Source organism: Glarea lozoyensis (assembly GCF_000409485.1).
Source record: "Glarea lozoyensis ATCC 20868 chromosome Unknown GLAREA3, whole genome shotgun sequence".
NCBI classification, from domain to species: domain Eukaryota; kingdom Fungi; phylum Ascomycota; class Leotiomycetes; order Helotiales; family Helotiaceae; genus Glarea; species Glarea lozoyensis.
The window spans coordinates 1879278-1907259 of NW_007360998.1; the positions used below are offsets into that span (position 1 = coordinate 1879278).

Genomic DNA, 27982 nt, shown 5'->3' on the forward strand with positions numbered 1-27982 from the left:
AAGTTTGAGTTTGTGGGTTTGGGTGTTGGAGATTTGGTCGATCAAAAACATGCGATGGAGCTGAAGCAACCAAAGGCCGCCGGAGCGGTGATTGGCTCCCACCACACAACTTGAACCCTCGAGCCAACAACCCTTTTTTGTGTCTACACACGAAGCGGTCCGTACGAGTCCGGTGCATTACAGACAGCATGATTTAGAAGAACGAACCTTGACTAGCAAAAGAAAATCATGGCTCATAATCTCTTCAATATAGAATGGTTTCTCTGGCGCTGGGGCACTTGCTCTGGCAACATACAAAGTCCATCATAAGTAGTATCCACCGGCACCGGATAGAATAAACAACATGCTACGTATATAAGGTTAGACCCGATTATATTACAGGTGATGTCTCCGTTAGAATCTTTGAGTTGTGCTCGAGCTCCGCCACCAGCCCTATGAAGGATGTACCACAAGCATAAGAGCGTGGCTTGTGCGTATGTCAGGATTATAATACGGAGCGCAAATACAGTTCTGAAACGGATATGTCAAGTTGCAGCACTGTGTGACTCTGTCACATGATGTTTAAGATGGTGACGTTATTGGAACTGCTATGTTGGTGGGCTGGGAGAAATCAACAGTAATCTCTTGACCAGTGGAGCAGAATTAGAGCCACAACTAGTGTCGATGATTTTACTCCCATTGCTTGAGACGTGGAGTTTGCAGATATGCAGAGATTCAAGCAATTGTACGCTTCGCTTGAGCGAACTAACAAATATTGTTGTTTGTGAGCGACGAGAACTCGAGGTACGGTCAATCCGGGAAGTTGACCAAACTTATTGAATTATGGTATGTCGAACACATGGCACTTTACACGCCGGTGTACACCTACCTTCTAGGCCTTCTAGGTCTTCTAGTCACAACTTTCACTAGTTACCTAGGTACTTGGAGGCAACAAATAGTTGTCCTAACTCCTGGCCTGAATGACGCCGTGTACTTGTTGCACAAAGGTCTATGTGAGATCGATAACTCGTCTCTCGAGCAAACAACGACGGGTCCACACATCGAGTGCTATTACTTAACTGCGTTGACTCCTCTGCGGCCTTCCGACAAAGCCCATGAAGACTAACGCCTCAAGTTGGCATCAGGGCGAAGTAAGCAAGCGAAACAATGGAATGCATAGCAAGCGAATCAATTTCACAAAATGGGAAATTGTTGATCCATCCAGGCCACACCTAGACACCCAGTATCAAAACTTCAAAAAGACCTAGTCTTAAAAGAGAATCGTCGAGGAACGTTAAAGCTGGGGAAGTGTGTTATGTACCCCTATTTCCCCAGGCACAAACATGCGGAGATCATGCATGGGGTCGTCACGTGCCATATTCTCCATGGATCCATCAGGCCAAAAAGCATCGTTCCACCGGTCACAGCTGCACCGAGCATACAACAAATTCCACATTTCGATCTGGGACGCCACCAAGCAGCGCCACGGCTCCTGCAGCCTCCATAGATATTACTGATGGACCTCAAACGTTCCCCTCCCTCGTCGCAGCATCCAGGTCCAAATCAGCCCGATTCCGAGGACGAAAATGCGTATAGTGAGGAGGAGAGCGGGGGTGAAAATGGAGAGAGGCCCCGGAAAAGAGCTCGGAGGCCAATGTCGGTATCGTTAGTCACAATGTCTCCTTCATCCCTACCTGATGCTGCTGTCGAACCCGAGCATTTGTATCCTTCCATAGTGCAACCCGAAGTCGCGGTGCTTTCCGGCCTAGAGGTACAACAAGATCAACATTGGCTAACTACTCGTCGAAGGTGTGAGCTGTGCAAGCAAAGAAAGGTGTGTCACCTGCTAAAAATCATGCATTCTTCCACCTAGAGCATGAGAGTCATGCAGTCTCAAAAATTTACAAGGAACATTCACCAAATTGAATGAATGTAAATTGAAATCCACTTATTGACTAGTTCGCGGTGGGCAAGATAAGTGTCAGTAACCTTCCATTCTTTTCTCAACTGAATTGGTAGACCTTGCTATTAGAAGAACTTCTAAACTTACTCATCTCAAATAGATTTAAACGGGTGTCATTTCCTCCGAGGACTTGACGAAATAAACGATACTTTACCATGTTGGCCTACAAAATATTCTTGTTTCGCCTGCCACTTGGAATCTAACTTGTCCACTGCGCTTCTCGCTCGATGAGCGCGTTGTTCTTTCCTCTCTCATTTTCATTTTAGATCGGGCCGTAAGATTGGTGAATTCATGTATACTAACATGCATGTTTTCTAGGTCAAATGCGATCGTGGCCAACCTGCTTGTGGGTGGTGCACACGCAACGGCGCAATTTGTGAATATAAAGAGCGAAAGAAACCCGGTTTGAGAGCTGGTTATGGTCGAGAACTCGAACAGCGGCTGGATAGGTTAGAGGATATACTTCGGTCCCATGCTCAAATCCTAGAATCTTCCTTTGCAAACAGCAATAACAGCCTACCAAGCGACCACGAAACGCCACAGAGCTTATCCAGTTTCAGACCTGCCAGCTCTCGGGGCCACGTTCCACATGCAGAGACAGCTCTTTTTCTGCAAAAGCCGTCCGCATTTCCAGTAAATCAGCCAGGAGATTATGGCAATCCGGTTCAGACTCCGTCTGGAGCGCCGTTGCATGGCGATGTCTTCCAACAAGGCATGCAGCAGACTAATCATCAACACAATCAACCTCATCCGCCTCACCCAATCCAGGGAAATCAAGCAACTGAATTTTACAATACCTCTCAACCACCCCTTCCTTCTCCCAGCCTGAACATCACCCAAGGCCACACCGAGTTCACCCCAGACCATGCTTTACCCCAATACGATATTTTATACGCCTTGGTCGATCTGTATTTCAAGCATGTCAATACGTGGTGTCCTATACTTCACCGTCGCTCCACCCTTGATTCCCTCTTCGGTCCCTCTACATTGGATGAAGCTGATCGGATCTTGTTGCACGCAATAGTTGCCACGACATTGCGCTTTTCAACGGACCAAAGGTTAACCGATGAGCGCCGTCGGCATTACCATGACATTTCGAAGCAGAAGGTATTGCTTTACGGCTTGGAAAATTCCTCGGTGAAAGCACTCCAAGCCTTGGTAATCTTAGCTCTGGATCTGGTCGGAAGCAGTAACGGACCCCCTGGCTGGAACTTATTAGCCCTGATTACTCGCTCAGTAGTTCAGTTAGGTCTTGCTGTAGAAACAACAAGCTTCTCGGTGTCACCCGTGTACCCATCAATATACACACTTCGAGCCATGGTATTACCTGAAGCGGATAACTTTATTGAGGAGGAATCACGTAGGCGTTTGTTTTGGATGGTCTATCTCCTCGATCGGTATGCAACGATTGCTACTGCCTTCGAGTTTGCCTTAGATGAGAAGGAGATTGATAGGACTCTCCCTTGCCGGGACGATTTATGGAGTAAAAACAAATCGGTTCAGACAAGATGGTTCCGTACGACCGAGCGAACGGAATATGACATCGATAAGCCGGAAAATCTTGGTGCATTTTCTTACTACATTGAGATTCTGGGAATACTGTCTAGAATCCACAAGTTTCTCAAGAAGCCTGTCGATATTAGTGCACTTTCCGACGTCGAGCAGTGGCAGGGAGAGTACAGAGAGCTAGACAACACACTTACATCTTGGAAATTCAATCTTCCCGGGGATTATAGTAACATGGCAAAGCTTTTCCAGCCTGGTGGAAGCAAAACAATTAACTGTGGATGGGTGATGCTACATGGCCAGTATTGTGGGAATGCTTACTGAGTGATTACTGACTGTGCAACAGCAACTTATCATACAACCGTAATTCGACTGCATTCATCTGCGGCGTACCCTACTACCCGATCACCGATTTTTACACCGTCCTACACAGCTAGTCAGCGCTGCCACGGTGCCGTTGAAAACATCGCCGCATTGGGCGAGTTCGTGGTTCAAAACGGTATGTTGTCCAAGCTGGGCCCTCCGTTCGCCTTCACTCTGTGGGTAGCAGCGCGATTGTTATTAGTACACGGCTCGACTATTGAACACAAACTCAGTCCTCAAATCCAGTTCTTCTTCGATACGTTAAAAGAAATGGGTCGGTACTGGCTAGTCGCCGAACGATACACAGCAATCTTACAAAGAGTTCTTGACGAGCATCGAGAGTCTGAGCGGTCTGCAGGTGCGAGCGGGGAGAGGATCACACCATCATCAGTGAAAATTCTAGCAGATATGAGGCGGTGTGCTTACGATTTGGACTTTTTGATTTCGAGGCAGCCAAAACATGTGGGAATGGTATCCCGAATGCCTAGTATTACACCAGCCAGGACACCAGCTCCAAACGAGCTAGAGTACTTGGACGTTTTCGATTTCTTCAACGTTCCGCGACTACCAGTGGCACATAACGGAGAGCTTGGGCAGGTCCCAAACAATGCAAACGGTGTTGGTGATATACACCTGGGTGAGCTAGGAAATAGCGCTAACGAGTTCAATATTACGAACTTCATGGTAGATCAGAGTTCAGATTGGTTTAAAAACCAGACCTGACCTCTTCCAATGGAAGCAATTAAACGTTGAAGCAAAAAGACTTCATTTCCAATCTTTCTTCTCTTTCCATGGCCTTGTGGAAAACAGTAGATGCGTTCCAGACAGTGGTATCCTCATTTCAGATATCGAGAATGAACGTAATTCGCACATTGCCCCGAAATGTCGACCAACGAGTCGGTCTGGCCGCTGGTGCGACGTAGCTAGGTCCGGTTGTGACTTTCCGTATCGTGTAACCAGAACCTCGTCGCCTAAAGCAACATAGGTTTCTTGCGCGCTGAGCTGCAAGCCGTGGAGCTGTGGAATGGCTTCGCATAGTATTTGCTACGCACTGAGGGATGGAGGCAAATAGCTCAGCTCGCTCTGCATTCAATGAGACCAGCTGGAATCCGCGACCTACATGTATGAAGGCGTCCGCAAAAGTCATCCTTTAATGAAGTCTTCCTTCGCACATCACCTTGGTAGCCTCTCGTCGCACTTCTTACCACTTACTACCACCTCTTAACAGCACGTCAGACAAGATTCTTTGCTGAAAGCTCAGCAGCAAGCAATGTGCGTACACGACTTCGTAGCCTACTTCTGGTGACCTTCAGCGATCTAGCTGGTGCAGAACACATCCCCGAGACCAGAAACGAATTGATCCACAACGAGCGGACCTTGATCGAGTTGACTCTCAATTTCTTACGCAATTGTAGCGATAACACCGGCAGTCGTTGAGTCAAGGCGACTTCACTGCTGCCTCGCTCTTTTATCTGCATTCACTTCGATGACCGGCGTGCCCGAACTATATCTCGGTCGACACACTTTTAGGACGGGAATGTTCGTTGGTGACACAGTCAGCGAATGGTGGGAAGCCACAACGAGGCGGAGCAGATTTCTCCTAGGTCCCAATTGCGATCACGTTTTGCTTCGAAAAGCGCAAAAACATGATTGGCCGCCTTACGAAATGCTCGAAAACGGATACACATGACATCACGGGACTGGATTTGATCTGGCGCAAGGCAGACTTTGGAAAGCACTTGCATATCAGGCACGTCTCATCTAGAAAACGGCTGGAGACGCATGAGACGTTCAATTGCTCCACTGATCTACCGAAACGGCGCCAAAAGACAGACTTCTGGATCATCTTCTCGTTGACTGATCGCAGACAATCGTATTGTCACCTATAAGATATTCCCAAATACGACATTTCTCCAGCAGATTTGCACCATGGTTGAGGATCTGCTGGAAGGATCATATCGCGGGGGGATATGATTACCAAATTCTGTCGTTCGCATTAAAGTCCGAGCACAGCGTCCCTCTGGTCTTCCACCTCATTGTCGACGCCGGCCACGAGCATCAATGACGAGCCTCTGGTGCCCCGGGCGAGCTGAGAAGTACCGAAATGGAGTCATATTCCTCTCGACTTGCATATCGTAGATGCCTCTCTGTCAGAGAACCAGGCTACGATGTCAAATTGAAGTTGTTGATACCGGAACCTCAGGCATGAGGATAAAGATGCTGCCCGAAATTCCAGTCAGCGATTGGAGCATTTACGCGACGATTAAAGTGACCAATGGGCAAATGCTCTACACAGCTCTTAGTACAAACGGTATAATGACATCTCTGGCCGGTAGAGTCACGTATTCCGTATGAAACAGTTTTGGATGGCTTGCATGAGACTTACGAAAATCGCCATATCTGTATGCTGGCTTTCTGAACAGCTTCTTCATTTGTCCGGTACTTGCACGATTCCAACATTTTCTGTCCGTCCTGTTGGCGGCTCCAGACTGTATTTTGGCTGTTGGAGCCTATGATAACTCTCTGTCGGGCAACAGCATAGCCCAGTGACGGACGATTACCATGTTTTCATGAGCTTCCCCTCCCACGGCAATGGCTTCGATGGAAGATTCGTGTCAGCCACTCGTCTGCGATCTTTGAGCCGTCTTTTCCAATCCCACCGCCACGGGATTCTCACCGAAAGGTCAAGATTGGGAGAATCGCTTCTGACGACTGACGCCAGATCCCCACTGCTTTGCCGACAGGCGGATGGTTCGCGCTGGGGGACCGGGGTGCAAACGACGGTTCTCCGTTTGTTCTAAATCTGTCTCGCGTCTGATTCGCCCGTGTTCGAGGTCGACCGTGATCTCGCTTGTTGGCGACCGCATGTCGTCCAGACCGCCCACATCTCGCGACTTCGACGACGTCCCCTACTCCCCTACTCCCCTACTCCCCTCCTCCCCTTCTGTCTCAACGGCCACCTCTATCATTCCGTTCCTGGATCGCGTTACATCATGGCTCTCGGCTTTCTATTTTATCATTCTAAGCCTGTCAAAGGCGTTGCGTTATGCATCTGTCCCCTACCCCGCTCCCGCGCTATTCTCTCACCTCACTCTGGATATCGATGGCCCTGATGTCTGTCTATGTACTACGCGTTCACAGAGAGCGACTGAGGTTGGAATGGGAGCCTGCTCTGGCTGGCTTCACTTGACGTGCACTGCCATGTGCCTCTGGAGCAGTCTCCCGTTTACCTAGCAGCACCAGTGTCGGTCACTTCTTCTGGCCGTCGACTGAGGGCTAGTCCCCGAAACATTACCACTACATGCCACCGGGGGAGCTTGTCCTCGAGGCTGATGACTTTCTTACCACATTTCAGCCTTCCCTCAGTTCCCTGCAAGCCAGGCCGAGGACATACCAGCCGCTTGGGACCTGGTTCTACTTTGACTCCCGGGTGCAGGACCTCGGACGAGGACTCTTCCTGTCCAGATGTGCGGTGGACTGCTTAACGGCTCCCCTGTCGACTCACCCCCGTCCCTAGTTTCCCTTCCTGCATGCTTTCCTGCATATCCTAACGACACTTTTTGACGTCTCCACTTGCTGCTGCCTTCTGTTCGTTAGCATGTCGTTCTCTGGATCTTGAGCTCTATAAGGCAGTCATGTTCCCGGTGCCTCAGATGACTCTTTTGCATCACCATACCATTGTCGTCAATTTCATTTGCACTTTCGTTGCCAGGCTTCTTCAGTCGGTTCATTAATATATTTCATAGCTTCACTGCTGGTCAATCTCAAAGAATTTTCATAATATCACATTTACTCCAAAGCTACCTCTCCACCAAACAACCGCGACCACAAACAGTCATATCATAAGACGTTTTGCAAACAACCTCGCCATCGTCACAATGTGCTACCTAGTGGTTGAGAAGTTCTCAGTGTGCCGCTGCGTTTACTACAAGCACAGCATTGATATGTGTGCGGCATATGGAACTTCGGGGCATACCATTCAAGAGAGGACCGTGTTGGTGGGATATGCTTGCGACAGGCACTCAGGACACCAAGCTCAAGAATCATCTTCGCGAAGCGGATACTCAGACTCGGGTTATGGCACGGCTAGCCATGGATCACACAGACATTCATCTCGTCATCACCGCCGATGAAACATATTGTCTTCGGTAACTGGATATTCATGGCAATCGCGACCAATTGTGCGTTTCGAGTTCGAGCACTGGGTTACATACCTCTTCTCCTTTCGGCGTAGGACCAGTTCGACGCCGCCATCTCAACTGACCGTGCTGCTTGTCGGTCACGATCGTTTGATGGCACACTCCGCGCCTTGAGGAGCTCTCTGTGTAGGAAAGAAGAACATAACCCGCGCATAACACATCGTCGAGCACCTCAGCTCTCCTCTCTACATGCTTGACGAACACTATACGAAACGATCACGAGGAATGCCATGCCTGTCACGAAGTTATCGAAGGCGCAGAAGAAGGAAATCACAGACATACACCATTGGCCAAGTGCCTAACACAATCAGAGACAATTCGACACACAAGTTACGATATAACCACAATTGAAATTTCGGCATTGCATAGCGGGGTTCCAACAAGCATAGCGTCGGTATTGGGTATTTACGAACATTTGGGTTGGCATTTTGGTGTTTAGTCTATTCCTTCTGCAGCACCTATTATTTCTCTATGTCATTTTTTTCATTTACCGACGGCAGCGCGCTCGTTTTGGATTATTTTGCTTTTGGATATTTTGTTAGGAGCATGGAACGGATATGATACCTTGGAGTTTCGGAGGATATGGGCATTGTGTGCCCCACCGGGTTTGAATTTTGGGATTTCACATGTCTAAGGAGACATTTTCTTTTTTCTTTTTTTTATTCTACCGCGGACAGTGCATGATTGATTCATTGCTTGTCTATTACGGTCAATTTAGATTAGAGGAGCTAGACTCCCGCTCAGGCAGCTTTTGCAATTTTCTATGTCTATTAGCTGAAAGGCCAGGGGCCAGAAGGGAATTCAGGTTGAGCCTGTATTACGGGAATGAACTGGAATGTACGAAAGCAATATTTTTTTCCGAGTCAATCTCGTCTTCTCGCACACATGTTGATCATGCTACACCCGAACTTTACTTTTGGGGCGGAGAATTGTTTGGGGTTGGAGGATGCGTATGCAGGAACATGCGTGATTCATACGACGAGGCTATGAAGAGTTGAACTCAGGCAGTCACGTTCACAAAGCACAACTGGACGGACTGACCGGCGCTGGATTTGCACACCGAGATAGATGAATTGGAAAGTCCGACAATATACAGATCCGTCTTCTGAGAATGACTGTTTTCTGTATGTTACTCTGAGGTTTTGCGGCGAGTGCGCTCAAAGGTGCCTGGTGTGCCTATGTGCGTCACAAGACTTATTCTTGGCTTGACATAATTCCTCAGAACAAAGGGTTTGAGAGTTGCTTCTGATTAGGTAGAATACAACAATCTATTTCATTCTGAGCAATTGTAATGTGTAATTGAAACTTGTGATTTTGGTGTAACACCGTACCTGGTTTTGGCGATTGTGCTGATTGCCGATACCGTGACACAGGATCTCACCTGCTTGACTCTATAATAAGTCTTTTTCGCCCGAGACTACTTGGTCTGCAAGCTGCATCTTCCGGCATGAGCCCCATTGTAGCTTGAGAGTTCAGAGTAGAATAAGAGGTCTAGGAGACTTGTCTACTTGCGGCGTAGCACTTTCTAGCTCGACGGTCACTCATCATTCAGACATGTTACTTTGCGACAATTTCTCAGATTCTGGAATTAACAAATAGAGCTGAATATTACATTCCATCCTCATATTACACGCTTGCCTTTGAAGTATCTACACGTAAACCCTTCCAGTTCATAAGTCGGGTTCGCTCGAACTTTACTCTCACCGATCTATCTGTTTAGAAGAGCGTGTCCAGCAAGTTTCAATAGACAGGATAGATCTTTCATGAGTTATATGCCAACGGCTGGAGTATGTATAACTGAAAACAACATCGCCGTTGCTTGGAATATGGAGGGAGAAACAAATAATGAACCTGGATGATTAATGAGAGTACTTTGTCAAGCCAACACGTGAGGTACTGTAAGCAAAAGTAGATGTACACCTAAAGAATGCAGTCAAATTCTGCAAACCGTATGTAAGAGCAGGTGAACATCGCCTGACGAGGGAATGAAGATCTTCGAATTCAGAACGGCTCGGAGATATGCAAAGTAGATCGTGGGTTTGTAATCGAGTTGCATGGGTTCTCCACTTGATATTCCATGGAGATCATCACGGTTCTACGGGGTAAGTAGATGAAGAGTGAATCATTGATCATCGATTAGGTATCAGACCTGTCGGCGTTAGATATGCTACTGCAGCGAAAGTAACAGAGCTCAAACTGCTCGATGATTGGCAATTATGCATGACAGATAACTTTACTGTCAACTAGAGAAATGGACCCAAAATTTCCTACGAATAGCATGCCCAAGTCTAGATTGCAATCACGACATTCGGTAACTAACAAGACATCTACTGAACGTCAACGGGACTACAGCGCAAGAGGATTATTGCATTACAAGAGCAAGAACGGAATCAAGGGTTACATTTCCGAAAAACGGAGAGTGATCAGCAGAATGATACATGTACGAATAAACGCTCAGAAGCAAGCCAGATTTGCATCCAGATCTCATCCCTTACTTCCTCGTCTCCATACACTCCCAGCTCTTTACAAAATGAAAACTCCGCAAACAATCAAGCAGAAAACTCTAGTTTAGAAACATCATAAGAAATACCAGCTCGGAAACCATAACCCCGATATCCATCCTCAGCCCTATCGCTTCCCAGACACCACCCCCGGTGAGATGACGTTCAGCCCAACGGCTGACACGTTTCCAGTGCTCTGCCCCTTGTCAAGCTGAGATGAGTGTCTCCGGACCTGGCATCATGTACGCCGTCAGACGTGCATATACCGAGAGGAAGGCGCTGGAATTTTTCTTGTGTGATTGTTCGGGGCGTGGGTAGAGTTGAGGTTCGGGGTTTCAAAGTCCATGGGGGTGGTTGTACGGCATAGTTGGCCTGTATTGTGATTTGAATGAGTAGGTTGGTTGGTGATTGCAAGTTGTCACGAATAGTAGAAGTGGCTCGCAGTACATAGTAAAGTAGCGTGCAGTGAACAAAAGCTGAGCCTATACACTTTGATAACAAACCGTAACGCGCCATAAGAAACACACCTAACAAAGTAAGTCTTCCAGCGAACCAGGTATCCCACCAACGACCCTTGACCCCATCATAAGATCCAGGAATAGTTCCTCCAGCCCTACAAGTGGGGTCCGCGAAGTGCAACGAAAAAGGACCCTTGTTTTGACGGATGGCCCGAGGAAGAGGCTGTGGTCGATCTTTCCCGGAATATCAGTAGTATGATGCATGCTGCAGCGAAGGACCTGAAAAGGGTAGAGTGACAGGAGTAGCTTCCCGAGGTTAATAACCAATTCCTCCGCTTTTTGATGTATTTGTTGTGGTCATGAACCTTGTGCGAACTCCGAATGAAAACATTGTATGGCTTTTATTAAGTGATGACACCAGAATTACTGTGGTGGGACTATCCAGCACCGAGAAGACTTCTGGTGAGTGGGCTAAGGCAACCACAATAACATCGGCTTGAAACGAAGGGGTCCACCAAGCCTGGAACCGCTACATAACGGTCTTGCATGCGCCTCGTGGCAATTCTTGAGCACGAAATCAAAGTTGTGGCGTTTGTCGCAGTGCTGGAGGCTGGTTTACGATAAAGGTGGTGTGGGGAAAAGTAAGCAGGACCAGAAGCGGCAAATGAGGTGAGAATTGGTTGACATGTCCGTTGGAAGGTGGCAACCGAGTATTCGGAGATGATGGACAGGAGAACATCTCCGATGTGTTGTGGGCATAACCTTAAAATGTTGATGATCATGGAATTTGAAGCGAATTTTTCTGGTTTCTTGATCCTTGAAGTGACTCGGTGTGATCCGAAACGAGTCAAGAGTATTATAAATGGTGCATACGTCGACATGGTCGAATTGCCTATTTAATCGCTAAGTATGAATTGCGCTAAATACTGTCAGGTTGTGTTTAGAAGAGTGGTAGATGAGTTGAGCAAAGATGAAGACGTAGAAATTGAAAATAGGACTGACGTAGTAACACAGCATGTGCATTCATTGATAGACCATCAACAAGCCATAATATCCACTAAGAATAATTTCCGCCTCTACGGTCGTAAACGGCTCCTGCTTAGCTAAGATAAGACGTTATAGAGTACCTCACCAGGATTCATCAGACAAATGCATCCCGAAACGTTCTAATATTCGGACGCTGTGCGAAGTTAAAGTCAACATGAGCTCCCTGGCTCCTCGCCCAGTCTATCGCATCAAGACTAATATGGTTACATTCGTCAAGTTTGAGATGCTTTATCCCACTCTTGACGAACCGTTTGACAGCCACGCCAGTGACGTTTGTGTAGGAGACATCCAACACCCGAAGATGTGGATAGCCCTGAACTACTCTCATCAAACCAGCTTCGTCAAGAAGCGAGGCGGCTAGTGAAAGTTCACGCAAGGTCAGACTCAGAGGGAATTCTTCCGCCCATTGAGCGGCGCTCATATGCCCAGGCTCGTGGACCAACCGATTTCCAATCGAGAGAACGCGAAGTTTACCGTGTTTGATGGAAGCTTCAAGTACTTCATTAACCCAAAAGCTGTCTAAGGGCGTCCCAGCACAGTCAAAGGTTTCGAGAAGTGGAAGTGATAGTGTTTTACCCTCAGGTATATTAAACCCTTCTAACTGCCGGCTGTCTCGGAGGATGAGGCGCCTCAGAGTTGCAGGGAGCATCGGTAACAGTGAGAATTCCGTGTTGCTGAGGTCGAGATCCTGAAGAGCTGTCCAATCCTCAATTCCATGGATATTTTGAAGACGCCAGCCCTTCAACGCTACCGACATGACCCCACTAGTAGCTTTGGCAAGCTCCGACTACGAGACGTTAGTGTTGTAGCAAGAATAAGTCATCGGTGGCTCAAATCTTCAAATTCAACAATCGCTGGACCCTGGCAATACATAGGGTTCTCATGAAGTTGTCTAGAAGATCACCTGGAGATTTGACTCACAACATCTAATAAATAGTCTCCCTCTGCCTTGAGGCATAAACTTTTCAACTTGGGAAGCATAGGCCAAGTCCCGGCACCGGCCAGCCTACTACCCTTGAGATGAAGAAACTTGACATGAGTTAAAGTTGTCCTGCAACATTCAAGTGCTTGTTGAGCAGAATTGATCCCTATAATAGTATTCTTCGATAAGACGATGGACTCTAGACTCTGTGCAAATGGGAGCGAAGCTTTCAGAGATTCTCCAATCATAGTACTTCCTCGGACCTCTAAGTACCTCAGGTTCTTGCAGCTTTTAGTCAGATAAGTCAATCTAGAAATACCAACAAGGCAACGATTAGAGAGTATAGCTCTGTCGAGCTTGTAGTTTGAGCGCTTAGTATATGCTTTTAACGACGAAAGGCTGACATTCTTTTTGGCGTAGGTCGTATCAAGAGTGGTCCAAAGTTTGGGTGAAGACTCTAGTAAGCGTTTCCATGGTTTTGAGACCGCAAGACAGACACTGAATATAGAATGGATTATCAGCAATTTATTCAAATAATGTCAGCTAAACTTACACTCTTTCTCGCACTGCCAGGTTGTGACATATCATTTCAGCGATCTCCAAAGGTAGATACTGCAACGGGTCAAGGCTCTTGCTGGGATTTAAAGCCCGCCTCACTTTATTGAACATGGTTTGGAGCAGCTGTTCTCGTCAAATGCCACTCCTGGATCACAACGGTTTGAAACTCACTGTGCGGTCATTGTCAGTTCCAATTTTGACCTTTGTCAATCCACGCTCGTATATCTTCAGCGCGAGTTCATCCTCTCCTTTTAGCTGTAGAATTTTACCACATCTTAGATAACCCTATAATGCAACTAAGCAATGTCCAGACGTTGACGGGTGGTGTGACAGACCTTCGAACTGTCCGGCTTTGTCTCAATCATCCGCTTTGCGTCTCTCAGAGCTGGTTGAAACTGTTTTAGTTTCTCATATGCTGCAGCTCTGTGGTCTAATGCAGTGAGGAGGAGATGTCCGGTACTCATATCAACTGCCTGATCACAGATCATTATTATTTGACTACAACACAAGTAAATTATAATCATAGAGGAAGGTGAAATAGACTACTGGTGGATTGTGGCTGCAATGGGAAACATTGACTGGTCTTACTTCTGTGAAGGGTGCCAAAGCCGCTTGATATTCTTTCTGCTGGTATTTGCGGCGCCCACGTTCCAGTGGACCCGTAACTACGTTCGGAGCCAGGTCCTTCATGGTGTAATAAATTTTGTAGTGGTTATGGTACTGCTGGGAGCCATGTTGTCGTCGCGTCTTGACGCGATGTGATTCGTAGGGCTAGCGAGAGTCGGGTGGGAAGTATCAGATCCTGTGAGTATATCACGTGACATTTACATATCCCGATTTCGGCATCATCTTGAATATCACACCATTTTTAACCATCAATGTAGGAATACCAAAAGTTAATCCCATAGCAGTTTTAAGGGGTACTGTCATGCTTTGATGCTTTACTCTACATCACATAATGGTGTGCTGCACTGTTAAATTTGACCAGAGGTATTATGTATAGCTAATCTATTGGTAAGGCATGTTCCGTAACTTGACTCGATGCGTTGATAAATATTCTTACCATCCAAGTAAACCAAAATATGGAGCACGCAAAAGTGGAGATTATGGTATATAGACTCTATTACATCACCATTGGTCTAACTCATAAGATAATATGATATGCGAAACATGTGACTATCTATACGAGAGACTGTCAATAGTGGCAAATACCACCAGCATTGTCATCTATGGTCCATGTGCCGGCAAGTCCGACATCAACGATAACTCCATCGTCCTCATCCACCTTCCCTAGGAAGAAATCGCCCTTACCCCTCGAATTGAACTCTCGACTTGCAACTCGTTTTGCCCATTGGTTCAGGGTTGGCTCTCCAGTCTCGTCTCGCGCTTGCTTGAGAAACGGGAGCAAGGCAGTGCCCCCAGTGCCTTTCAAATCCTTCTTTTCGCCAGGCTTTGCCTTGTCTTGACGCGAACCTGTAGCGATATTGACCTTTCTGCGTATCACCTCCGGACTCTTAGACCGCGAGCGTGATTCTCGGCTTTTGATAATGATGTAACGTGAGACAATATTAATATGCTTATCGCGAAATGCACGTAGCATGGCTAGGCACGCATCATATGCGGCCGTCAACTCGTCGTTGCGGCGATTGGACTCCACATAATCACGAATATTTGCAACACCAGTCATGTCTTCTAGAAACCTGCGGTGAGGTCCAGGCATGTATTTGCGCATTTCGAGCAAGAAATTATGCTTTGGTTGAGGAGCAATGCCTTCTTTCTCGGACTCCGAAGCCGCGTCCTTCTTCTCGCCTGTAGGACGGTGGGTAATTCCAAGCACAATGTCGAAAAATTGCAAAATGGAGCTTTGCGCATTGCTACCACCACTGTATTGTCTATACTGCTGTTCGCCCGAGCCATCTTCGTATATAACGCCATCGGGCAGTCCTGCATCCGCCATGTTCTTACTCCCAGCTAAAAACGGGCGAATACGATGGTAAAAGACGTGGGGATCACAGCCCTCGTGCATACGTTGCAACAGACCACCCAGATCATCGAGCCTTTCGGCGAAACGTCTTAAGCAGGCACTTACAGTTGCGCTGTCATTGACTCTCACAGCTTCCATTGCAGTAAGCATGAGGGGTAGAATCGGAGCTCCTCGAGCTTCGATGGCTACTGAAACCAGGTAAAACCATGATTCATCAATGGATCCGGTGAAAGTCGTAAGGGTCGCAAGATTCTCCAGATTGTCGACATGTTCGTCTGCGAACAATGGCTTGAAATTCCACAAGCATACCGCGGCATATGTCGCTACTGGCGGAACCTCAAGATAGTCCGAGATATGGAGTAGGGGAATCGATATAGCGGCTGGCAGACGCTATAGACCCTTAGTATACACAAACTCGGCGCAACGGACTGTACGAACCTCTGAAGGGCTATCACCGCCCCAGATGTAGCCATGTGCCATAAAGCATAACAGCGAATACGCCCTTCGCCATTCCGAGTCGTGTTCCAGACCGGCGGTCGAAAGAATAGGAAGTCGATCAATGACCCCGCGTAGACGCTTGCTTAAGATCAACCCTTGGAGATTTGCCACGACTGCCTCCCACTTGTTATAGTAGGGGTCCGGCAGTCTCTCGAGAGGCAACTCAGCTGGGAGAAAACCATATTCCGGGGAAATCCCATAGTCGCTGAGGACGGGAAGTGGAGGAAGCATGCTACTGAAGTATTGGTGGTTGGTAAAGAGATTATCCTTCCAGACGCAAGGAGTATACAGATCTTGTCCGATACTCCTCAGCCGTTGAATATTCCGTAAGGGTAAATGTCATGAAATGATTGAGACGAGTGAAAATGTCGAAATCCGGTGGGGGTGGTGGTCTGCTTTAAAGAAGGGTGTTGCGCCTTCCACCCCCACCGATTTCTAACGAGGCACACCAGGCCATCGAGGCTTTGTCAAATTCATTGCGGCTTCGGCTCTGGCGGGCGAAAAATGGAATCATCAAGAGCCCCTCTAACGGTTATTCGTGATTGGTCGAGCCACGGGCCTTCTTTTCCCCGTGATCCCCGCGCCTTATATAATCAAGAATCACATGCTTGCGTAGCTTGGCAGCCAGGTACGGAGTTGTCGCCTGGGATAGCTTCAATATGCAACAAAATGCGCAACTCAATGCAGGTATGGCCGCTGTACGGCAGCAGGTGCTGAACTGGCTGTATAGTGTGCTCACTAGTGTATGATGCCCTTGGAATGCCCGTAACAGACCATGCTGATTGTCTGGCCAGGAATATAAAGATGTGAACCGCACATACAATGATGTAGCGCAGACGTTGTCGCATTACTCCTCGTTATCCCCTCGAACCGACGTTTATAGTACGAAGCTCTCTGTCAAACCCGACTGGATATGCGCTAATGCTTCCTCTACAGCTTACGAGACTGGAAGTTCTGCTCTTCTCTTGCATCTTTCGGGTACAATTCCAGTCGACTTTCGAGGGACAACCTATCGATTTCCAATCGCATTATGGGTTCCGCATGGCTACCCACACGAACCGCCGCTGGTTTATGTGTCTCCAACGGAGGGAATGATGGTTAGGCCAGGCCAACACGTCGATCCACAGGGCAAGATATACCACCCATACTTGGTTGGGTGGGCAGAGTATTGGGATGTAGGTCTGAAGCTGGAAATGTACAAGAAGCCGATATTGATGCTTGTGTTGTAGAAATCCAACATCCTCGATTTTCTAGCGATACTGCGGGATATCTTTGCCAAAGAGCCGCCAGTTGTAGCCCGGCCACAGCAACCATCACGGCCTGCAGAAGCTGTAGCTAGCCCTCCACCACTTCCCCCACTACCCCCCGGAATTGGCCGTCCTCAGTCTATAGTCTCGAGTTCAAGCGATTCATCACGGCCTCCTCCTCCTCCACCAAAACCGCAGCTACAGAACTCGCCCGAATCCTTCAGACGAGATAGCGGACCGCCTCTGCCACCGTTACCACCTCAGACAGGACAGGATAGTATCAGATTCTCATCACCGGCCCATCAATCGCACAATTTCCATGGCCACGCTCCTCAGAGGAGTAGCAGTCTCAGATATGAGAGTGCCCCGCCACTACCGCAGCATCCATCACGTCAATCTGGAGGACGAGAAGCAAGTCCTGTTAGTCCAATAACGCCACCGCAGGATGCAAACAGGAGAGGCCCATATAACCCAATCTACGAAGGACAAATACCATATAATTCGCACCCACGCGGCAGTGTAGCTCACCCACCACCTCCTGGAAACAACACTCAATATATGCACCCACAGCAAGGACCACCGCCTCAGCAATGGCAGAATTACGGTCCTCCACAAGGTCCTCAGCAAGCTTTACAAAAGCCGCCGCCCATTCCAGATCTTCTAGATGCTCCATTGACACTTCCTGTTCCCACAGAGGCTTCGACTAACTTGCCTGCACCGCCTGTCCCTCCTAATCCGGAAAAGGACATGCTCCTTCACAATATTGGACGAGCGTTGCAGTCCCAGCGCCTTCATACCCGCACGCAAACCACATCCTCTCTGCCCGGTTTGGAGTCTCAACATAAAGCCATGCTTCAAGCTCTTTCTAATATGCAAGCGGAGATGGCCGCGCTTGAAAATCTCGATACCCTATTGAAAACGAATACTTCAATTTTGCACACGGCACTTCATGATGCGGACGCTGTGATCCAGTCATCTCAGCACCGGACCGCACCGAACGTGGATGAATTATTAGTTGCACCTACTGTTGTTGGAAACCAGTTATACGAATTGGTGAGTGAGGAGCGGAGCTTAGGGGATGCGCTGTTTGTCCTGAGTAGAGCTGTGGAACGTGGAAGAATAAGTCCAGCAGTGTTTGCGAAGATGACGAGAAGTTTAAGCAGGGAGTGGTATCTAAAGAAGGCTTTGGCTAAGAAGATTGGGGTTGGAATGGGATTGAGTACTTATTGATAATCTTTGCATATCACGCAAAATATAAGATATCTGTTGCGTGAAGCCCCTTCGGTTAAGTATGTATTTATTGGGGCGTTTATTTAGTGGGTAAGTGACAGACTTAAACATCCTCGAGTCTACCAAAGCCCGCGCTCGAAACATTGGCCTTTCTCGTCCCCGGCATCGAACTAGAAACCCCAGCTTTTTCACGACACAGCAACATCATCCTTTTCATCTCAACCAATCTCATGGGTTTGGGCTCCCGTAGCCCACATTGTGCCTCTTTGACCACCATGTCTAGCGACACGTTCGTGCTCGCTTGCAATATGGGCATGTCGTCTCTAGCAGTCAGATAGCTTGTGTTTGAGAAGTCCGAAGTCGCATCCTGAGGTAAGTTATAGAATTTTTCCTGTTGGGTTTTGCGTTTGCTACGTCGATTGTTCAGTAGATCATGTTGTACATCTTCGACAGTCTCCTGGATAGTCTCAGGACTAAGAGACTTGAAACTAGACTTGGTCGTCTTCCGAGTGGCCATTTCAAATATAGATTTTCGGCTGTGGAGAGAAGGAATATTATTTTTGCCTGAAAAACTTCGTTTCTTTCTTCGAGATTCAAGCCTAGCTTTCCTCTGAGCGATATCTTCGAATAGTTTTATCTTTTCACCCAGAAGTCTGCTCTTCAATCGTTGTCCTTTAGGTTCCTCTCGCTTAGTTTTGAGTGGTTGGACAACAAGAGACTCGGGAATCTCTATATGGGCTGTACTTGCGGTAACAGTCCCTGGGGGCGTCCGCAGTGTCTCGCGTATAGTCTTTGGTGAGATTCCTGACGTTCTACTACTAAAGTTTGGCAGAGGTGGAGGCGGCGGCGGGGAAGGCCGTTGACTTGGTTTCACGGTTCCTTCGCTCTCGACCAAACTAACTTCGTCTACGAGTGGTTTCGCAGGAGATTTGCTAGACAGCATTGTCTCTTCCTCAACCAGTATTTGCTTCTCAAACAACTTCTTCATTTCTAGGACGCGAGACGGACTAACATCGGCCGGCCACTTGGGTTGGGAAATGCCAGGACTGCTCATAACGTCTTTGCCGACTTTGCCTTTCTGTGGTCTTGTCGGTGTAGTTGGTATATGATCGTTGTGCGTATCGTGGGAGATTTCTCTCTGCCTCTCCATACTCTTAGCTCTATATAATGCTTCAATCTGATTGCCGACCTTTGCTCTAGTTGAGCTCAAACGCTTCCCAATTTCTTTCGAAGAGGCTGTATATCTACCTTGGCCGGATGAAATTGGGGGTGAACATGCAAGACTCTTGTCAATGACTGCCCCACCGTCGGGCGTGTTAAACATGCTAGCACGCAACGAACGCCGCGGTGAGGACTTCTTATTACTATCGGACCCTTGATAATTCTTTTTGGGGCTGATGTGAAGGCTTCCAGGCGGTGTTTTAGGTCCAGTCGAATACTGCGAACCTGGTCTTGTTCGAGAAACAGTTTCCTGCGTTCTCCATGGTGGTATTTCGTTCGCTTTCTTTGTAAAGGGAGTTCTGGGTGATATATTTTCGGCGTGCCATTTTTCCTGCCTTCCCAAATTTCGTCTTACTGAAGAATATAGCGCTTTCTTCTCTTCATGACACATTCGGGAAAGGGGGGTATGAGGAGTAGGAGTACTGATAAGCGAAGGCTTTGCTCTTGTAGTTCTGGGGCTAGAAAATGCTAGACCAAGAACATCATCAGCTCATCATTGAAGCATAGCTCAAAATGTCAAGTTGAAGACGTACCACCATCATAAAACCGAATCATGTCCTTGATACTCTTTCCCCTTTTTTGTGACCCGCTTTCAATGGAATTCATGCCTCCACTCCAGGGCTGAATACGAGGTTTGGTGGGCGAACTCGACCTACTCCTTCCCCTTCCATTACCTAACAGTGAACTCCTTGATCTTCTCGAACTCAAGTTTTTCTTGGACAAGTTTCTCCACGAACTTTTCACTGGCGTTAATTTCCTGATTGTACCCGCGGTTTCCTGTTCGTTAAATATGCTCTCCGACTCTTGTTCAGGATGCGTATTCTCCTGAGTGTCATAACGAGTCTTTCGGCCGGTCGGGGTATGGTTGTCTGGACTGAAAACGGTATCCAATTTCTTCATATGCCCAGTAGCGCCTGTTTCTCCTCGTCTTTTCACGGAGTTATGTGAGACCTGAAGTGGAGCGGGTTGCAGGGCCGGAATCTGGCAGGGCAAACTGACAGCATCGAGGGCTTCGAATTTACTAATGATGGAGAAAAGGTTGAGTGACGAGGTACGTGTTGGTCGAAGGGCTGTATTGGATATGGGTTTCCTCGCGGTGGATTCCTGAGAAACTGCAAGGCGTACCGGAGAGCCTTGATTTGCTGTGGACCTCAATGGCGTCTTTAATTTTTGGTGTGCTTGGTCTCGAGTACTGAACGGAGAGTAAGATGTGTTAAATCTATTATTCTGCAACATGTTGTATATGCTGTCCTATTCAAAGCAGTGCTAAAGTTAGTAGTCAGTGGACAGATGATGAGTTCCTGCTCTCAAAGATTCTTGATACGAGTACACCACTAGCCACAGAACTTCAATCGCTCCTTCCATAAATGTCACATTATGAGATACTCTTGGGACCACCAGGGCACATCAGGCAAAATGTCCCAGAATTTATTTTCATAATTTCGGTGAATCGCGAAGATTGATTTATAATTTATTATGCGAGTGTGCGATTATGTAGAAATGAAGTATGCAAAGTAGAGTGATTCTGTGATAGACAAAAGAGAATAGAAATTTGTTTCCGTCAATCCCTATTGCTACACTTGGGTGCGTTCCATAGACGTACCAAAAAGAGAGCTGAGGCTGTGTTAAATCTAGCCTATTTCAACAGAGCTCATAGTTATGTCGAGATTAAACGCCAAAGTAATTTATGTAAGAAGAAAAAGGTTCAGTAAGTCCGTCTTGTAAGTTGCCTCTCTCATCCGCGTAAAAATCCAAAGGAAACATCACCCAGGCGGACGTCCATGAGAAAGGTCCTTTTGCGATTTGCCGTAAGTATGTGACAGCCAAAGTAATCTGAAGAGCTTCCCAGCTTCTGCCGTAATAATTAGCTACCAAGTTTGCACTTCTGAAAAAAATCTTGGCTCACTCACCAACAGCTGTGTTCACAAAGCACGGCTTTCAACAATTACAGTGTTGGTGACATTGACCCCACCAGGCCTCAGAGCTCGTTCAATGTCAACGTCGTCAGTGTAATCACTCGTCGGCCGTGACTCTCTTCTTGAAGAACTCATATTTCGCGCTGACCTATGCGAGTGCTCAAAAGTGGTTGAGACACTGGTGTTTTTGCTGCCAATTCCGCAATTGGGACATGAATCCGGATCGCTCCACAGAGTCTCGTATTTCCGGTTCGATGCCGCATCCTTGGAGCGTTTGGTGTCAACTTCACCTTGCTTGACGTTTTGGGCCCACAAAGATGTCAATGGCAGGAGTATTGCAGTTAATGCGAGATAAAATGATCCAGCTTCTGGGAATTTGCGAACCCGTGCCATCTGAATGATGGCAAAAATAGCTACAGATTGGTTAGGATGAGTCTGATCATCTGTTATATTTGGCTTACTGGGTATGAACATTGTATAGAATAGCCCAATCACAATGACCTCAAGGAAGACTTGACGGCCCCAAATAGTTTTACTTCGAACCCAAAGCATCATGACTAGTTTGCCAGTAAAGATTCCACAGAACCACAAGATAGTGACCAACTCAGATACCAAGACTGTTCGGGTGAGCCATTTCGCATGAACAAAGTTACTCTGGCCATAGATCTCTAAGATATTCTCCACTCCCATAATGGTCCGGAAGGTTAGGGAGAAGAAGAACAGAAACGCCGAGATTCCAATCATTGTTTTGTTGATCCATGGCTTGAAATGAGATTGCCGTGTGATGCCATGGACTTGTAAGACCAAGGAAAGATTGATGGTTGCCGTAAGAAAAACAGAGCTGATGGCACCGATCGTAACAAGAGCATTATCGGCAGCCCTAACGTAGCTATAGTCGTATGTGTTCAGTGCGTAAAAGGTGTTGAAGTTCGATCCGAAAAAGATGATAAATATCAATCTCGAGATGCAACATAGGACGAGTGACGCTACATTAAGAATGAATATGGCTTGGTTTCCTGGCTTCCGTGTCAAGAGCAACACTGCCATCAACATCACAGCTGCAGCACCCAACTGCACGGCATAGCAAGCAGAGGCACTCAGCGTGTAGTATGCCTCATAGTTGATATCGGCTATACTGACATTGAAAGGCGTTTGGGTGCGATCCAAGATAGTGATGTTCTGCTGGAGAGGATCAAAACCAGATCCAGGAGTTGTAGACATGGCTGATAAATGGAGTGCTGGCTTGGGTAGCAGAGTTGACGAGTGCTACTTTTCTTACTGTGGGTGTTCAGTTAGTGCAATGGCATTTTGAAGTCTAGTAACTTACCCAGCCTCCTTAAGTAGATATCACTACTATCGTCAGGAAAGCAGTGCTGTCAAGCGCTTCAGAGGTCTGGCCCCAGCAGTTGTAAAAAGTTAAGCTGAGAAATATACAGCAGTCTCGTCGTTGTTACTTTCCAATTGGACCTTGAGATGAATATGTTGAATTTTCCGTGTTGGGCTTATGTACTGAAGATTATAGAGGATAGATCAGTGTTGCTCTCCAGAAAAGATTTCAGCTGCGTTGTTTGAAATCCAAATGACACTTCGTTGAAGTTTCCGACTGATTGCTAGACCATGTTGTGTTGTAGATAGAAACCCACCACCCAACGACGAGATTACCTGGTGATATACACTCGATACATTGGCAACAATGCTCAAAGGATTCAGATTGTTGCCAACCATAATGCAAGATTTGCGCCATATTCAGACTTGAGTCTAGAGAGGAGAATAATACGAAGAAACAACAATCATGTCCGAAAGGGGGTGGTGGCGATTCGGATAAATAACTTTCCCGACCGCTTCATATTGTTCTCTGCAAACGAAAAAGCGACAACCCTTCGGAGGCGTTTACAGTTCTCTACCGTCATACTCCTCATATTGTGTGATTATCTACTTAGTTGGGGCCTCCTGCAAGTAGCCGTCACCTATCATCCTTCTGCGGCTAATGGCGGTGGTTCAGATCTCCTTGGACCTCGACTAGGACCACTGCTACCGAATCTCGCTTCTAGTCACTTCACTCTATACCCCAATTATGAGCGGCCTACTGGAGGGACTTGCTCGGTCAGTTAGACTTGTAAGGTTGATTTTTTGTAAAGTATTCAGCGGGAAATTATCTCATTAAGAAGATCATGCTTGTTCTCTCCGGCGTCCCAGGCCGACGCGTGGAAAGTTGTCGTTTCCAAGACATACCTGTATCCGTCGCGGGCTTTCAGGCCTAAACCTCAAGAGGCCACTCGTGTCCCGCTGCTTATTATGGTGCACGGAGGCGGGTTTGTTATGAACAACCCGTCGGTTGACGATCCCCTAGCACGCTTCCTGGCAGATACTTGCAAATGTATTGTCGTTAGCATTGACTATCGCAAGGCGCCGAGACATCCTTTTCCAGCGGCATACGAGGACATAGTCGGATCAATTCTAAATCTCTTTGGTGATGGTGGAAATGACTTGCTAATCGATTAGGACAAGGTCATCCTGTGCGGATCTTCAGCCGGCGGTAACTTGGTTCTTGCTGCTGGTCAAGACTCTCGACTTCGTCAAAAGTTGCTGGGAATTGTTGCTCTCTATCCCGTAGCAAGTCTCATTCCTACCGCGGAGGTTCAAATGGCCACGCGTCCAGATGCCAGTGTCCCGGATTACATAGGACCTATGTGGAACGATGTACTGGATATCTATGCAAGCACAACGGACGTTGCGGTTTTTGAGGGCCCAGGCCTAGTCCAACGAATCCCGAGAAGCGCAGTGATCTGCCAAGCAATGTATTTCTGCTTGGATGTGAACATGACATGCTCTACCACGAGGCGAAGGTGATGGCCGATAAACTAATCGCGGCAACTGCTTCCAACTGTGAAAAGACATCAGATGGTCAAACAACCGGAGGTGTATGCTGGACTCTTATTCAAGGACAGCCTCATGCTTTTGACCATTTTGCAGCGAAAAGTGCAGAAAAGGAGGTCAAGAGAGTACGTGACCGAGATTCGATGTATCGGGATATTGCGCAGTGGGTCAAATATGTTTCTGGTACCGTGTAAGACAACAGACTCAGGTCAACAGTTCTCGCCAGCGCAAGTTGAACTGTAAGAGTCGTAAGCGGTATGCTCTACAGCGGAAGTGCGACGTCGTAGTTTGTTACAGACTAGCCATCCACTTGTTGATGAACGCACTTCAAGGTATTTAGTATGTTTGCTCAAATGTGGGTGATCCTAATGTTTCGTAGCTTGCCCTTTCCCAGCCTCATTGGTGTGAAGCCGTATGCTGTCGCTTTAGACCGGTACGGTCCAGAAAACAGACGCTTATTGATGAATTATTCATTGGGCTGGCGTACTCCTAATGAATTAGATTGAAAACCCTGATTGTCTGCCTATGCATTTTACAAAGAATTACGCTAAGTGAAATTGGATTCTTATTATACGTTGCTTCCATATACCGCCAGGTACACTCATGAGAAATGATTGCACTTAGAGCTTCAGAACCTTTGTACGGAAATCACAACAGCTGCTCAGCGTATCGTGGAATGCCCAGCCATTAAAATCGAGGTATGTTGCACCACAAGCCAGTGACACTCAGTTTGTCATCAGAATTTCAGCCTTCCTACCAAGAGGACGTAGAGCCGTGCTCCGTGAAGCTTATCGGTCTCAGTACAGACTTGACTAGAGGAGACCGCTATTACAAGAGTAGCTGGCATTTTCAGATTCTCGTAGCTATGGGAGAAGGGGAAGTATGAAACGTCTTCTAAAACTGCTGGTATTGAAGTCATGTGTCATAATCGTACAAAAGATCAGTGTGTCGCAAGTCTGACGGAACACCTCTTTATGGTAAATCAACGATATAACCTGTCCAAAAAGCTATACTGATTGATCTGTTGACGGATTAGGACTTTATATGATTATATCTACTATTTCGATTCCGGAATCTCCGGTTGGTCGTTACGCGACCCATATTCTTCTCCATTGAAGAGACGAGCCTGGCTGACTACTAGACTACAACCACAATCCAAGTGGCCCCGAAGTGACAATGCTCATTTCCGAGAACAATAAAGACATTACGATCAGGAAATCACCCAGCATCAAGTGTAAATACATGCTTCAAACCGACAGGAGGGGGCAGTCAAGTCTGTAAGAATCGTGCAGTTCGTCGACCGAGACGTTGAGAATGGCATTGTTTATTACTTGCACAGTTAGGTTATCCTTGACTTTGGAGTTGGCTTTCTTTGGAATTGGCTTTCTTTGGAATAGAGAGCATTAAAGGTCAAAGCCGAGCTACACCCGAGTCTTGGAAGCCGCCGCGCTCCGTAAATTTTAGGGGGCCGGAGTAGCATGTAAGCGATGCCGGAGGAAGCAATTAAATTTTCTCGAGGACTCGAGGACTCTGTTCGGGTCATATATTGCATGTACGAGTAAAGGATTGTCACTCTCAATCTAGACTTCTGTGAGAAACAGCAGAATCGAAGCTGATTGATTCATCTGGCGTCTCGCTCCACCATAACTCGAGTTTCATACGACAAGTACACGCCCAGCTGAGGAGCCATCACAGCAAACCATACCGCGCGAAGAATTAGAGGGCCATTGCTCTTGTTACTCGTCTTCCTGGGCACCCTGGCTAGCTTCCCCAAGTACCGTCCTTGGGCTTGGAAATAGTTCTCAAAGGAGCAAGAAAATCCACCAGAAAGACAGACCAGAAAGAGCTGTTCCTGCAAAACATTAACCCCTGTTGACTCGGAGAAGCCTCGGCCCCAGATTCAAGCTGGCATCCCGAAACATCTACCCCGCCATCAAAATGGCTGCTCGTGAAAGATTGACGGCGATATCCAAACACCTGGATCATCGACCGTTAGCAACACCACGGTCACCAATTGGCAACAGCCCCCCCAACAATCCGCCCTTCCCTTCAACTCGATCATTATATACAGAAAACAAACCAAAAATGTCCACACAACCAGAACACCCAACTCTCCTGATTCCAGGTCCAATCGAGTTCGATGACGCAGTCTTGCAGTCTATGAGCCATTACAGGTAAGTTCCAGACACTGTTGATTTTTCATAACTTTACTATACTCCTGCATACTAAAAATTCGTAGTGAAAGTCATGTGGGCCCTGCATTTGTTGCGACATTCGGAGAAACATTATCAATGCTGAGGAAGCTGTTTCAAACTACCGATACAGCCTCTCAACCATTCGTTCTGTCTGGATCTGGTACATTAGGATGGGATCTGGTCGCAGCAAATTTGGCAGAACCTGGAGATGATGTTTTGGTTCTGCATACGGGATACTTCGCAGACTCATTCGCGGCATGTTTCGAAACCTACGGCGCGAAGCCGACACAGTTGAAGGCTCCTATCGGGTCAAGACCTCAATTACCAGAAATCGAGAAGGCTCTTGGGGAGAAAAAATATAAGATATTAACCGTTACACACGTTGATACGTCAACCGGGGTTCTGAGCGAACTTAAAGCTCTCTCCGAGTTAGTGCACAGAGTGTCTCCCGAGACGCTGTTGATTGTGGATGGTGTGTGCAGTGTTGGAAGCGAGAACATTGAGTTTGACAACTGGAAGCTTGATGGTGTTATTACTGCCAGTCAAAAAGGCATCGGATGCCCAGCTGGTCTTTCGATATCAATGTACAGTGGGCGTGCCATGGACGTGTTCAAGAGTAGGAAGACGCCACCAGGTTCTTATTTCGCTAGTATGAAGAACTGGTTACCAAGTAAGTTCTCATCGTGGCTTTCGGTGGCTTTTCCACTTACTTTATCTAGTCATGCAAAACTATGAGGCAAAGAAGCCGTCCTATTTCGCAACGCCATCACCACAATTGATACACGCACTTAATACGTCCCTGACTCAAATCCTATCTAGGCCGCTTTCGGATCGATTTGCTGCACATCAGGAAGCTTCTCAAAAAATCAAGAAAGCTATAGCTGATCTCGGCCTGAAACAATTAGCCACAGACCCTGCAGACCAGGCGAACGGCATGACTGCGATCTATCTTCCCGAAGGAGTGAAGGCCCCAGAACTTTTACCTAACTTGTTCAAGAAAGGTGTCGTATTTGCTGGAGGCCTGCATAAAGAAATTGCTGCAAAGTACATTAGATTTGGCCACATGGGTGTCAGCGTTGTAAGCAGCTACATTTGATAGACAAAGCTGGAGTAATTTGCTAACTTCTTGCTTAGACTGACCCAAAACGAAACGACATCGACAAGGCCATCAAGGCATTGGAGACCGGACTTTCTGATGTAGGCTACCAAAAAGCATAGAATATAGAACTGTACTTCTCCTCGGTCCCTAGTCGATCCAAAAAGGAAACTCAAATATTTTCGCTTAAGCTTTTCCTTCCACGTTCCGGAAATGATGAAA

At 47.2% G+C, this 27982-nt stretch overlaps 8 protein-coding genes across 8 annotated transcripts; 4 read left to right on the forward strand and 4 right to left on the reverse strand.

The window, feature by feature from the left end:
• Positions 1 to 1654: 1654 nt before the first annotated feature.
• On the forward strand, positions 1655 to 4534 carry GLAREA_00601 (uncharacterized protein; the record flags this gene model as incomplete). Its single annotated transcript, XM_008085359.1, has 3 exons — positions 1655 to 1750; positions 2261 to 3704; positions 3795 to 4534. The coding sequence occupies 3 exons, from the start codon at positions 1655 to 1657 to the stop codon at positions 4532 to 4534; spliced, it is 2280 nt and encodes a 759-aa protein (XP_008083550.1).
• Positions 4535 to 12110: 7576 nt separating this feature from the next.
• On the reverse strand, positions 12111 to 14186 carry GLAREA_00602 (RNI-like protein; the record flags this gene model as incomplete). The annotated part of the gene is made up of 7 exons (XM_008085360.1): positions 12111 to 12803; positions 12938 to 13203; positions 13258 to 13436; positions 13492 to 13619; positions 13668 to 13781; positions 13832 to 13969; positions 14085 to 14186. 7 exons carry the CDS (start codon positions 14184 to 14186, stop codon positions 12111 to 12113), a joined length of 1620 nt encoding a protein of 539 aa, XP_008083551.1.
• Positions 14187 to 14691: 505 nt separating this feature from the next.
• GLAREA_00603 (Indolic compounds 2,3-dioxygenase-like protein) lies at positions 14692 to 16209 on the reverse strand (the record flags this gene model as incomplete). Its single annotated transcript, XM_008085361.1, has 2 exons — positions 14692 to 15870; positions 15919 to 16209. The coding sequence occupies 2 exons, from the start codon at positions 16207 to 16209 to the stop codon at positions 14692 to 14694; spliced, it is 1470 nt and encodes a 489-aa protein (XP_008083552.1).
• A 428-nt stretch (positions 16210 to 16637) lies between these two features.
• GLAREA_00604 (UBC-like protein) lies at positions 16638 to 18455 on the forward strand (the record flags this gene model as incomplete). The annotated part of the gene is made up of 3 exons (XM_008085362.1): positions 16638 to 16721; positions 16773 to 17153; positions 17208 to 18455. The coding sequence occupies 3 exons, from the start codon at positions 16638 to 16640 to the stop codon at positions 18453 to 18455; spliced, it is 1713 nt and encodes a 570-aa protein (XP_008083553.1).
• Positions 18456 to 18558: 103 nt separating this feature from the next.
• Positions 18559 to 20912, reverse strand: GLAREA_00605 (uncharacterized protein; the record flags this gene model as incomplete). The annotated part of the gene is made up of 2 exons (XM_008085363.1): positions 18559 to 20144; positions 20210 to 20912. 2 exons carry the CDS (start codon positions 20910 to 20912, stop codon positions 18559 to 18561), a joined length of 2289 nt encoding a protein of 762 aa, XP_008083554.1.
• Positions 20913 to 21598: 686 nt separating this feature from the next.
• Positions 21599 to 22813, reverse strand: GLAREA_00606 (uncharacterized protein; the record flags this gene model as incomplete). Its single annotated transcript, XM_008085364.1, has 2 exons — positions 21599 to 22005; positions 22054 to 22813. 2 exons carry the CDS (start codon positions 22811 to 22813, stop codon positions 21599 to 21601), a joined length of 1167 nt encoding a protein of 388 aa, XP_008083555.1.
• Positions 22814 to 23887: 1074 nt separating this feature from the next.
• GLAREA_00607 (alpha/beta-Hydrolase) lies at positions 23888 to 24663 on the forward strand (the record flags this gene model as incomplete). Its single annotated transcript, XM_008085365.1, has 3 exons — positions 23888 to 23977; positions 24095 to 24373; positions 24439 to 24663. 3 exons carry the CDS (start codon positions 23888 to 23890, stop codon positions 24661 to 24663), a joined length of 594 nt encoding a protein of 197 aa, XP_008083556.1.
• Positions 24664 to 26407: 1744 nt separating this feature from the next.
• Positions 26408 to 27882, forward strand: GLAREA_00608 (PLP-dependent transferase; the record flags this gene model as incomplete). Its single annotated transcript, XM_008085366.1, has 4 exons — positions 26408 to 26643; positions 26709 to 27334; positions 27384 to 27742; positions 27799 to 27882. 4 exons carry the CDS (start codon positions 26408 to 26410, stop codon positions 27880 to 27882), a joined length of 1305 nt encoding a protein of 434 aa, XP_008083557.1.
• Positions 27883 to 27982: the final 100 nt, after the last annotated feature.